Below are 12912 nucleotides of genomic sequence, written 5' to 3' on the forward strand. Positions count from 1 at the left end.
TAAGAACCAATATTTCTGGGGTCAAAGATCTTACCACATTTGAAGGCTCCAGCTTCTTCCTTCTTGCAAGATCAGTTATGTTGATGCCATTGTAGTTAATGCTTTCCATGCAACCTTTGAAATTCTTTCTACTGCTGGAACTTGGCTTACCAGAGAAAGGTATGCCTCCAAAGGTGATCTTTGAGAAAAAAACAACAAAACATTCATACTGTATTCGACGCAAAAAAATAACATTCACATTTAATGAGACAGAACTATCAATACAGGCAAGGTCTGTTATATTTACATCAACCAATATATACAGACATTTTTTCTGTCTCCAAATCTATTATATTTAAATTTTTGTTGTTATTGAAGTGCATAATAGTGTTATTAATTCTGACAATTAGATTATAACTTGAACAAGAAAATAGCAATAATCCCTTGAGTTTTTGCTACCCAAAAGGCATTTTATAATTTATCCTGAGAATGTTTTAAAACACTACACAGCAAACGTATTAAGTAATATTAAAATACATTTTTATGTTTATCCTTCAAAGACATACTATCAATAAATGCCTCTAGTCATCATGAGATAATCAACACTAATATATAAGTTGATAATACTGCAGCCAAAAGCAAGGAATATTGTATTTACCTGGCATAAACTTATTGTAGTCTAATGTCCATTAAAGTCAAACATTCATTAGACTTATGGTGAATAGAGAAAATAGTTCAGGAAGTCTCATTACTGTATTGAGTAGGAACATCTTAGAATTTAGGGGCTGTAACTTGACAAGTACAGGCTTATAGATATTATAGGTCTTTTAAATTATAAGGAAGAAGGTCACTATTTATTCCTGTGAATCTCTAGCTACTATTGCCTATAAAAAAAGATTATGTGTTTTCCATATATCTTTGGTCAAATTACAGCACTGTAATATCATTATCATATAATAAAAATTAGACTTACTTATGCATTGCTAATAATTAATTGGTAATAAATGAATCTACTAATCATAGATGTAATATCATGATATATAATATATATTATATGATTAATTATCACTCAGTGTTATCATCAATTTTTCTTACAAAGTTTTGAAAACAAAAGTTTTTAAATGTCAAGACTTCATATTTGATACATAAGGCAAAGATCTTTGTGTGCTAGGAGGCCATTAGACAATTATGTTCCATTATTTAACAACATGTCATTTTAAATGTCTGATTAGATTTATATTATCTCATAAGCCATAAATCATTGATAGCTTATGAGATAATACAAAAAAAAACAGAATAACTCACTTAATAAATTGAAAATAATGGTTAGCTATATATCATTTATCGTAAAGTTTATATACAGGAAGAAAAGAGGAAAACTGATAATATATTTAAAAATTAGAAAATTACAAAAGGAAAAATTGAGAATAACCAAGATCATAGAATTATTGAAAAACAATGTTTTTAAGTAGCATCGAGCTGAACTTATTAGGTATATATAGGTTTACCTAACACCAAGGGTAAGAATTATTGATACTTAAAAGAAGTATTTAATTTCCTATCTATAATTTATTTTATCAATTTCTTCCCTAGTTGATAGTAATAAAATCTTTTACGCTGAATGACATGCAGTACCACATTTCTTTTGGCTTAGGCAAAAGAGAACACTTTATTATAAAGATTTGAAATACTATATAAATTCAAAGTCAGGGATGCAGCTCATTTCATGAAATACTATGATCAGGGATGGATTTTATGAAACATTCATAAAAAAAATAACACCTATCCTTTTCAAACTTTTCCAAAAAATTCAAGAAGAAGGAGGACTCCCAAGCTCATTTTATGAGGCCACATTATCCTAATTCATAAATGAGATAAAGATACTACAAAGAAAAAAATATATAGGCCTGATGAACATAGATGCTGAAATCTTCAACAAAATATCACATATTGAAATATACCTCAACCCCAGTTTGTAAGTGTTGTTTGATTCCTTCTCTGTGTGCATAGCTTATCTAGGGTTTTCGTTTTCCTTTGGGAGGCTGATTCAAACACTCCTCATTTCTCTGCTTTCAGCTACCCTTGGCACACGTCCTACCTTATGGAAGGTGCTCGGGTGAAGGAAGCATCGAGGGCTCAATTTACCAGGCTCCTTACAACTAAGAGATGCAGGTTCCAATCCCAGTTCCTAATGCAACTAATGATATGAGAATGTAACTAATCCCTTCTTTCTGGTTTTGTAGTCTCATCAGTAAAATAAAGTGGCTGGACCACAAAATACTTTCTGAAATTGTAACTATTCTGATATTAAAAACTGTTGCAGTTATTAATCATCAGATATTCATATGCATCATATGACTGACTTATCACTGACATTGCTATTCAAGGATTACTCTGAAAAACAGCTGCATTAACCATCTTGTTAGCTACCAAGATTTATAAAGTGTGGCAGACTATTAAATACCTCTAAGTGTCCTTTCTCTCAACTTTCTTTAGAGGAAAAAAATGCTTTTCAGTTCCACACATTGCTCCCTGTCCAATGGTGGCATTTACCAACCGCTTTGAAGCAAGTTTTGGTCTCATGAGATTTAAATGAAAGGTCTGTGTGTGACTCCAAGAACTATAGTTCACCTTCCTTCCCTCTCTCTCCTTCCCGCTGGCTGGAAAGCAACACGGAATGAGTAGCAACCTTGGAGTGATCTGCAGTGGGGAGGAGGAGTAGCAAGAGGAGGGATGGGGTCTTGATGACCGTGATGCCGCCATTTGAGCCCAGGGCTACCTGCCTAGGGGCTCCTTTTGTATGAAAGAGAATAAACATAGGTTTTTTTCATGTGTAGTCTAATGAAGTATAACTGACATATATGGTGGTTTCTCTTACTCCCTGTTGCCTCCTCAAATAACCCTATAATAAATGTGCCATTATATTCATTTTATAGAAGGTGAGCATGATTTCACCACTGTCACACAACCAGTAAAGAAAGGGCAGAAAGGGATTCAAACCCAGGCTTTTCATTCCATGCAATTGATTCTTTCTAAAATCCTACCCAGGTACTTCAATGGACAAGGGGGAACCATCTTCTACTTTCCAATAACATCCTATATTATAAAAGCCTAGGTAGCATCACACCCTCACACAACACCCTTGCATGACATTGTCACAAGAGGGCTGCCACAAGATGGCCAGCAGGGGAGGGCAGTTGGAGGTGAACAGGCCAGCAGGGGAGGGCAGTTGGGGGCGACCAGGCCAGCAGGAGAGGGCAGTTGGGGGTGACCAGGCCAGCAGGAGAGGGCAGTTGGGGGTGATCAGGCTGGCAGGGGAGCAGTTAGGCATCAATCAGGCCAGCAGGGGAGTGGTTAGGAGCTAGCAGTCCCAGATTGTGAGAGGGAAGTCTGACTGCTAAACCGGAAGTCAGATATCCCCCGAGGGGACCCAGATCAGAGAGGGTGCAGGCCAGGTTGAGGTACATCCCCATCCTGTGCACAAATTTCATGCACCAGGCCTCTTGTTAGTAAATAATTAATATCGTAAGAATAAAATAAAATTATAATTTGACCTTTCATTTTATATGTGTTTTTTTTAAATGGCCACTGTATTCTTAGGGCATAAACATTTATTAAGTTGTTCGGGTCTAACCACTATAGAAGGGTCATGGATGGCTGTGGAAAGTTAATAAGACACCAAGGGTTCCATGAATTAAGAAGTTCATAAGCCTCTGGCTGATTAATATTTCATCCTGCTTATTTTACTGCTTTGCGTTGCTTGTTCATTTAGCATTATCCCTTTTCTCATAGAATACATTATGCTGTGATTATTATGTTCTTACAGAACTCTTATTACTATATATGATTAACATTTTTGAATGGACATTTAAAGGTTGAATTGCTCTCCAAATACTTTATTAAAATACCTGGTATGCCTACCAGTATATTATGAGAATATATAATTTTATTAGACCAATATCATAGCTTTTTAAATCTTTGATCATTTGGAGGATAAGAAATAGCCATTTTTATTTAAGGACAATTTTTTAAAAATATTATCTATTTCAATTGCTTTAGTGACAATTATATCTGAGAAAATAGAACCTGTCAAAAGAACGATTAATAGTCATAAGTTTATAAATGGCTTAATATAAATCAGAACTCAGGATTTCTTATTCAATATTTGGTAATAAATATTAGGCAACTCTTTGTTTATAATACTGTGTATTATGAAGTAAAATAGTGTAATTCACATTATAATGAATAAGAAATGGAAAGATTATAACTTAAATTTATTCAGGACTTGTTAAGTAATCCTGATAACATGATAGATGTTCTTTCTCTTCAAATTGTTACTTTGGCACCAAGATTTTAAAAATTTTTCAAATATTTATTATTTGAAATTTATAAAAGAATAAAATGACGTACATTAATAAACTAGGTTTTGAAATTATAAGTTAATTTTTCTTTGGAGAATAAAATGAAAATGGTGAGGAAGGCACAAAATTAACAATAATACAAGTGGGAGATGGAGGCAGCCACTCGACATTGATCACAGTGTATATGTCCTCAAGCTCACCTCATAGTCTAAGTCCAGGTAGTCGAACTCCCCATTGGTGCGGAAGTGCTGCACGCTCCTGTCCAGCGTGAGGTCAATGCTCCGGCCCTGGCGCTCAATGACCACGGAGTGCCAGTGGTGATCATCCAGCAGGCTCCCCATCATCACGGACGTGTGGCCATATATGGGGCCTAACTGGTTGCTTCCTGCATCACGGGAATGGAAAAGAAATAAGGTGATGACACCACGGCTCTGGGTAGAAGAAGACCTTTTATTAAAACACTAATAGCTCTAGTGCCCATCAGCAGATGAGTGGATAAAAAGGCTGTGGTGCATTTACACCATGGAATACTATGCAGCTGTAAGCATGGATGGACCTGGAGATGATTATGTTCAGTGAAATAAGCAAGTCAGAGAAAGACAAATACCATGTGATTTTACTTATATGTGGAATCTAATGAACAAAATAAACTGATGAGCAAAATAGGTCCAGAGACATGGAAGCATGGAGCAGGCTGACAAATCTCAGAGGGAAGGGAGGAGGAGGTGGGTTGGGAAGAGATTAACCAAAGAATTTAGTATATACATATATGCATAGCCCATGGACACCAACAACAGTGTCATGAAGGCCTGGGTCGGGCAGGAGCTCATTGAAGGGGGACTAACATGGGGGGGGGGGGAGAGGATGGGAAATATCTGTAAGACTCTCAACAATAAAAATAAATTTTAAAAAACCCACTATGAGTTGATGCTTTGTCTACTGAGGTTGCTATAGGGAAAACCAGCATGTGACTATACTTAAAAAGTTTTATTTTCAAAGTACATAAAAGCTAGTAAAGATGAAAATATCTGTTCCCTTAAAAATAATGAGCTTTAAAAAATTTAGGTTCCTGTTGAAGTCAGTGTCCCATGAGCTCTGAAGCCAGAGGGCCTAGCTTCTGATGTTCAATGATGCTGGGCAAGTTGACAACTTCTCTGGGTCTCTGTTTCTTCAGATGTAAAAAAGTGAAAATGATAGTCCCTGCTTTACAAGGTTGCTGTGGGGATTACATTACTTAGTACATGCAAAGACCCTAGCACACTTCCTGGCATTCAGTGAATATTCATTAAATAGTACCTGTTAACAGTCTGTTATTATTGAGGTTAGTGTTGTTATTTTCGGTCAAGAAAATGCAGAATGACAATTGTCAATTTCCTCTGAATCCAAGTACCATAATCTTAAGCACAATGCAATATTTAGTGACATGAAAAAGTATAGAAGTCACACTTTAAAATAAAAACCTGCAAAAATATATATGTTGCTTTCATCTAGTTTTGAAATAAGATCTCCATAGAAATAAGACTACAAATAAGAGGGAAAGGCTGTGAGAATTCAAAATGTTTACTAAGGTCATCTGGGAATGCTGTGTATATACTTTATACCACTTTCTATTTTGTCAAGTGAAATGTTGCTTTTTATGGTCAGGCAAAAATAAATGCTATAAAAATATAATATTGTTTCAGAATGAAAAGCATAATAAAAATAAGAAAAACACAGGAATGCCTGAATAATTAAATTATTTCCCCTTTTTTCCATATTTAAGGTGCTAATGATACCTATATCTGACATTTTTATGTATTTCCTAGATCAAATGTTCTTCTTTTGGTGATGCAATCAAATATGATGATTGTGGGTGTACGTGGAGGAGGAAAGGAGAAGAAAAGAAATAATAATTCCAGGTGAAAGGCTACATTAAGTTTTATTTAAGTAGTTAGACTAGAACACTAAGCGGCAGCTAGATGTACCTGATATTTAGGTAATGGCCTTAAAAAGGGACAGTGCATGAGTGACTGTTTCCATGGCAGCCATAAACTTTAGTCAGTCAATAAAAGACCTTAAGTAAACTGCCATCCAGGGAAATGGTACTGATCGTGTGTGTGTGTGTGTGTGTGTGTGTGTGTGTGTGTGTGTGTGTGTGTGTGTGGTCATATGAGCAATTACTTGTTTCAGAACAGTAATGTAATGCCACACCTTTGTAAACGCATAGTGGCTCTGTATGTTTCACATTTTTTAAGAAAAAAGTTTGAAAATATAAACTTTTAAAGATATAATCCAGTTGCTGTGTGTGTGTATTTTTAAAAATAACTTACATGCTTCCTGTGTTTCTCTCCCCATTTCCTCCTTATTAACTTCATTTTTTTTTCATTAAAATGATATAGGTTTCAAATGTATAATTTTCTATGATACATCATTTGTATATTGTCTTTTTAACTCCTATTGAACCTTGTTTCAAAAATTATTTAGGGCTAATTTTCTCCTAGGTAACACATAAATACGTGTTCAATAATAAGAGTAGAGAATATTATGAAGAATTTATATGTAAAACATTAGCACCTATTTCCATCACTGTAAAGAGTGCCGTCTATTTCTGTCCAGACAGCTTTTTTTATATTACATGCATATTATTCTGAGAGTAAATCACCAGTAACCTCTATGTTGCTAAACAGTAACCTCCCTTTTCTGTCTTCTTATGTGACATTTTAAGAGACTTCAACACAGTAACCACCAATTTTCTTTTCCTCGTCTCTGACATCACATATTCTTATTTCCTCCTATCCATTGCCCCCTTCTTAGTCTCCAATCAGCACCGTTTTCTGTCAATCTCAGGCATGCCACTCTAAGAGAAATCTCAACTTTGATGATCAATCAGCAACTAAAATGCACCCTGTCCAAACACAGAAGTCTGCGGTTCCTAGAGGAAATGTCTAGGAAATGAATGATCCTCTAAACTAATGTTCCTCTACAGAGAAAATAGAGCTTTCTCTAGTTCTGAAAATGGCACCAAAGTCATATCCTAGGAATTACCTTTTACTTAATCTCTTCCTTTCTTACTAAACACCCAATTCATTACAAATCATGCTGAAAGTGCCACTAAAATCATCTCCACAGTGGACCTATTTTTCTGCATCTCCACTGACAGCCGCCTTCTGAAAGACAGAGCCAGCTCATCTTGTACCTGAGAAGTCCATCTTCAACTCTCATGTGGATGGAACCATTATCTTTATAGAGGTCTCAGTAAACTTCTCATGCTTAAAAAATAGTATCTAACCCTGTGCCATGCTCTACAGCAGGGGTGGGGAATGTTCTGCTCATGGGCTGCATAAGGCCTGTAAAATCTTTTAGTCTAGCCCTGTCAACACATTAGGGCTGAGTTAGTTTAATTTTTTTCCTAAATTTAGCAGGCTAATTTTTAAGTTGATTATTTTGTATGGCCCACAAATGATGTTATAAATATCCAAATAGCCCTTGGCAGAAAAACGGTTCCACACCCCTGCTCTCCAGGTTCTTACAGATTTGAACAATTCTTAACTTTTGGATTTCATCTTCTCTCTCAATTACTCACTGCTTCTATCTACATCAGTGGTTCCCAAACTTATTTGGCCTACCGCCCCCTTTCCAGAAAAAATATTACTCAGCCCCTGGAAATTAATTTTTTTTAAATTTTAATAGCAGTTACTCATCGCCCCCAAATGCACCTGTGGCGGATCTTTCTCAGTACATATTCCGGATCGCTGCAGCACCTACCAGGGGGTGGTAGCACCCACTTTGGGAATCACTGATCTACATCATCTTCCTTGCTCAAGGAACAGCAAGGAAGGGCTCTGTCTGTAGTGACTGCTTCCTTTAAAAGCTCTTCTCCCATGGTTGTCTTTTGTCATTGATAGCAACTTGAACATCTTGTAGAGGACCTTTCTCAGTACATATTCCAATATTGACCCCTCTTACCTCTGCAGAATTATATTAACCCATTTAACTGATTTCATACTATGGTTGAACTTGGTGGGCTCACTTATATGAAGGCTCACTCACTGAATGCAGTCAACTCTTTGTATTCCTGGACTCAACCAATCATGAATAGAAAACAAATTTTAGCATTCCTAACATTAAATTCCAACCTCGGATTTCCTACCTCACATTCCCAACCTCCAATAGAAAATACTGTTTTTAATCCATGGTTGGTTGAATTTGCAGATGCAAAGAGCTGACTATAGTCAAAAGCTATATGTGGATTTTCCACTGTGGGAGGGTTTGCATGTTGTTCAAAGGTCAACTATACTTATTATTTGGCATCATTTCTTTTGACTTAGTTATTTTAAGATAACAACACGTAAGACACTACCTTACTCCTCCACTAGGGCATAAACTTTATGACCCCGAGGTCCTTCTCTATTTGTTCACCACTGTATTCAGATGCTAATATACACCTTGTACAATACAGGTGCTTTGCAATATTTTTTGAATGAATAAGTATATCAATATATCAATATATGCAAACCACTGTGGGTTAAACTGAACTGAGAACAAAGTAAACTTTTTTTTTAATAATTTACATTTTTAAGGTTAAACAACATTAATACTTCTCTAATGGAAATATTAATGGAAAGGATGATGCCGAAAGTTGGAACATACCTAGGTTTAAACTGAAGACCAGTTTGGCTTTTTTCAGTTCCAATGTAATGTAATCACCTTGCTGTCCTTCCCCGTGTAAGATCACCCCTTCACTCTCGGTGGTTTTAAATTTCAAGGCAATGACATCTTTCAGTGTTTTCATCTTCTTGTTTCTGAATCTATATGGCAACACAACATGGCCATCAAAGTTGATAACATCAGCCCCTGAAATAAGAAAAACAAACACATTATAGTTCAGTTTTTGTATGTTGCCATCCAGTGTGAAGTACATCTATTTCCAACCATTGTCTGCACAGAAAAAAAAATAAGAAAGAAGTGTTTTATTCTGAGAAATATGGAGTCCTGAATTCTTGTCCTAGTTCTTCTTTTGATTTATTGTGTGTCCTGTGTGAATTGTATTGGAAGTAGTCATAAAGAATGGTCTTCAGGCCTGCCCCTGTGGCTCAGTGTTGAGTATCTACCTATGAACCAAGAAGACAAGGGGGTCACAGTTGGATTCCTAGTTGGGGCACCTGCACAGGTTGTGGGCTTAATCCCCAGTAGGGGGTATGCAGGAGGCAGCCAATCAATGATTCTCTCTCATCATTGATATCTCTATCTCTCTCTCCCTCTCCCTTCCTCTCTGAAATCAATAAAAATATATTTTAAAAAATAATGGCCTTCAATTATAATTATGTTGATTAACATAAATGCCATCAATGATTTATATACTTCAAATTTTTATGTGGGAGTCTAGAGTATATTTGAAATAAGTAAAAAAATTAATTCCTGCAGTATAATGAAATCTTAATGTCTTCTTTTTTAAATGAGGCTAATTCTTATGATTTTAAAATTCACATTTTACTCACAAATTAGCTTTCCTTTGACAAAAGCATGAAAGCACTTGAATTCAGGGTTTGGTGATATATTCAGCTTCTAATGTTTTTTATATCTTACTACTTTTTGAGTAAACTTCATGGTAGTACTCTGAGTTTATAGCTAATTGAACTTAAAGAAGCTTTTTACCATTTGCTCCTGGGCCTCACATCTGTCTGCATTTTCATGTTGGCTCCCTGCCTTTAGAATGGAAAATCTGGCTACTCATCCTTTTGACTACAGTGAGCCTTAGCCATAAATGAGTTAAGAGAACAAATATCTAGTCTATATTGTGACTATAAAAGTTCTAATTTGATTTTAGGGAATTTCAATGGAGACAAAATTATATAAAGTTTTTAGAAGTATAGACAATTTTGTCACCATCCTCAAAAGAAGGTGATGGTGGGGATTTGTTTTATAGCTGCTACATAATGCATCCCTGAAATGGAAATGGAATGATCTAATTTATTATGCCATATTGGTCAGTGCCTTTCCAATCCAAGGATCAAGCTTTGAGCACAAAATAGAAGTTTAGTTCTCATAATTAGAATTTTGTCATTAAAAGTATTTTTTAAATCCACTTATTTGGCTTTTAATTTGAAATCATAGCAAACCTAGTCAAACTGGATAGCTCTAATTACTTTAGAGTCACAATACTGTCTCTGAATTTGGGGTAAGGGTGACAGAAGGAGACTTGACTTTGGGTGATGAACACAATACAGAATTGTACACCTGAAACTTGTATAATCTATTAACCAATTTCACCCTAATAAGTTCAATAAAAATTAATATATATATGTATAAAATTAAATTTAAAAAGAAAATCTATGTTCTTCCTTCAAATCATTGATAGATTTTGAACCATTTAAACATGTTTACCCTATTATATCAAATATTTGCGTTTTAAAAAAATAGTTTAGAGAATTCCTGTATTCTAAAAAGTTCAGAGAGAAAAAATTAACTTTGACATTTAAATTATAATTCTAATAATGTTCTTTACTGTCCATAAAAAGACTTTCTTAATCTACAGAATTCTCTTCTCTGAGACTATGACTCACAGAGGTTTATTTTACTATGGGGAAAAACAGCCATTAAATTTTGGTTTCTGCTGGCACTGCAAAGGCAATTAGACTTGAGCTTAATCAACTATGCTGTCCCAGATGAATTCCAAGTAAAATATCTTTATCATCTGTGATGAAAGATAAAAGGGAGAAAAAGTGAAATCTGATGATAATCCAATAGTTAGTAGATATCATTTTTTGTCTTGAAAAGTTCAGAAGGGAAAAGTCGGAAGGAAGGGATAAATTCTGAATTCTAGAAAGTAAATCGGCACTCAATTTTATATCAGTGACAGTTGAACAACAGACACATCATGGTTTTATACATCTTCGATATATATTAATTGACATAACATATTTCCCATTCATGTTCTCTGAGCTTAGATAGAAGCAAGAATTTATCCCTCCTCTATCTTCTCCTAAATCAAAATCTACATTCAGTTTTAGGTATAGAATAGTGACTTATGCAAATGTTGATGTCTCTCTTCCTTGCATTTAAAGCAAAGAAAAAAGTGACAGAAAGATGGGAATAGTTTTTTTTTTCTTCAGACAGTCAGTCCTATGATATTAACAAAACATGAAGGGATGCTATTCAAGCCACCAAGCCTCATCTTACAATGGTCAGTGGTTAGCGGAAACACTGACAAAATGCTTTGCAACTCAGTTCTCTCTCATTAAGCAATGAAAGGTGATCCTTTTTCAATGGGTTAATTGCTTTCACACATCAGTGTGTGACTGTGATCTTAGAGTTGACCTTGAAATTACAAAATTCCTGGAGATTATCTATGTTATACAATGTATACATGAACACATACCATACACTTTTAAGAGAGTCTGAGGTATTTAAACACCCAGAATTTAGTTTTATTTCCTACAAAAATACATTAAGATTTTATTTGACATCTAATAATATGTTGTGGTTATTTGGGGACAAGCCACCATTTTTCACCCCATTACCCTGATTGTGTATCACTCCCTAGAATTAAGTTTTCTGTGCAGTGATTAAACCTGCATGGTGGAACTGTTTAAGCAATCTGAACAGCAATAATAGCTAGTCAAAAAGTGAATGCAAAATCATAGTGCTTCCACAGTTTTGTTTCTAACAATAACTCTGAGAGCTGGTAATGTGCCCACTTCTCAAATAACATGGTAGAAAGCTCTTTTTTTTCCCATTGTTACATAGTCTACTTTATGAATTTGGATAAGATATTTTGGAGAAGTTTTTTACCATCTAAAGATTTTAATATTTAAAAGTACCATTGCTATATTTAAAAAATATAATACATGCTTATTGTTGATAAGAAATTAAAAAAATATAATAAAGAATGCCCAAACACAAGAGCTCACCAATGTTAATGAGTAATATATTAGTGTGTATCTTTCTAGATTTTATACATTTACTTATCTATCTAGTTTATGGAATAATCCATGAATTGTGTGTGTGTGTGTGTGTGTGTGTGCATAAACGCATATGTACATATATATGAAAGAGGGAGAGAGGAGAATGTTATTTCATTTGATTATATTTCAAAATGCATAATGATAGCTCAAAATTTATAATGTAGGAAACCTCTATATTATAGCTGATTAATATGTTTTATTGACCTTCATGCACCAAGGTACATATATCCTTTACCCAACTTCCTCTAACATTAACATTTTCCACAACCTGGTACATTTGTCACATCTAAGACATTAACTTAGGGGTAATGATTCACTGAAATACAGACCACTTTCCACAAATGTCTTTTTTTTCTATTCCAGGATCCAATCAAGATTCTCACATTGCATTCAGTCACCCCGTTTCATCAGCCTCCTCTAATCTGTAGCATTTTCTCAGTCTTTCCTTGTCCTTCGTAACTTTGACCCTTCAAGAACTACCTGTCAGGTATTTTGTAGAATCTTCCTCAGCTTGGGTTGGTATGAAGTTTTTTTTAGGACTAGACTGGTGTCTCTGTTGTTTAGGAAAAATACCACACATTGTGGTATCCTTCTTATCATCTCCCATCAGGGCAAGCACAATTTGAACA

At 35.0% G+C, this 12912-nt stretch overlaps 1 protein-coding gene across 1 annotated transcript in view; it reads right to left on the reverse strand.

Moving 5' to 3' along the window:
• Positions 1-12912, reverse strand: part of CNTNAP2 (contactin associated protein like 2) — a 1215871-nt gene that overhangs the window by 937457 nt on the left and 265502 nt on the right. Inside the window, exons 5-7 of the mRNA XM_006088715.3 lie at positions 8970-9173; positions 4541-4725; positions 35-178 (exon numbers count right to left, since the gene is read on the reverse strand). Of these exons, the coding sequence (XP_006088777.1) occupies positions 35-178; positions 4541-4725; positions 8970-9173 (533 nt within the window). The remainder of the gene's footprint in view (positions 1-34; positions 179-4540; positions 4726-8969; positions 9174-12912) is intronic.

This window comes from Myotis lucifugus, unplaced genomic scaffold (genome assembly GCF_000147115.1).
Source record: "Myotis lucifugus unplaced genomic scaffold, Myoluc2.0 scaffold_51, whole genome shotgun sequence".
NCBI classification, from domain to species: Eukaryota; Metazoa; Chordata; class Mammalia; order Chiroptera; family Vespertilionidae; genus Myotis; species Myotis lucifugus.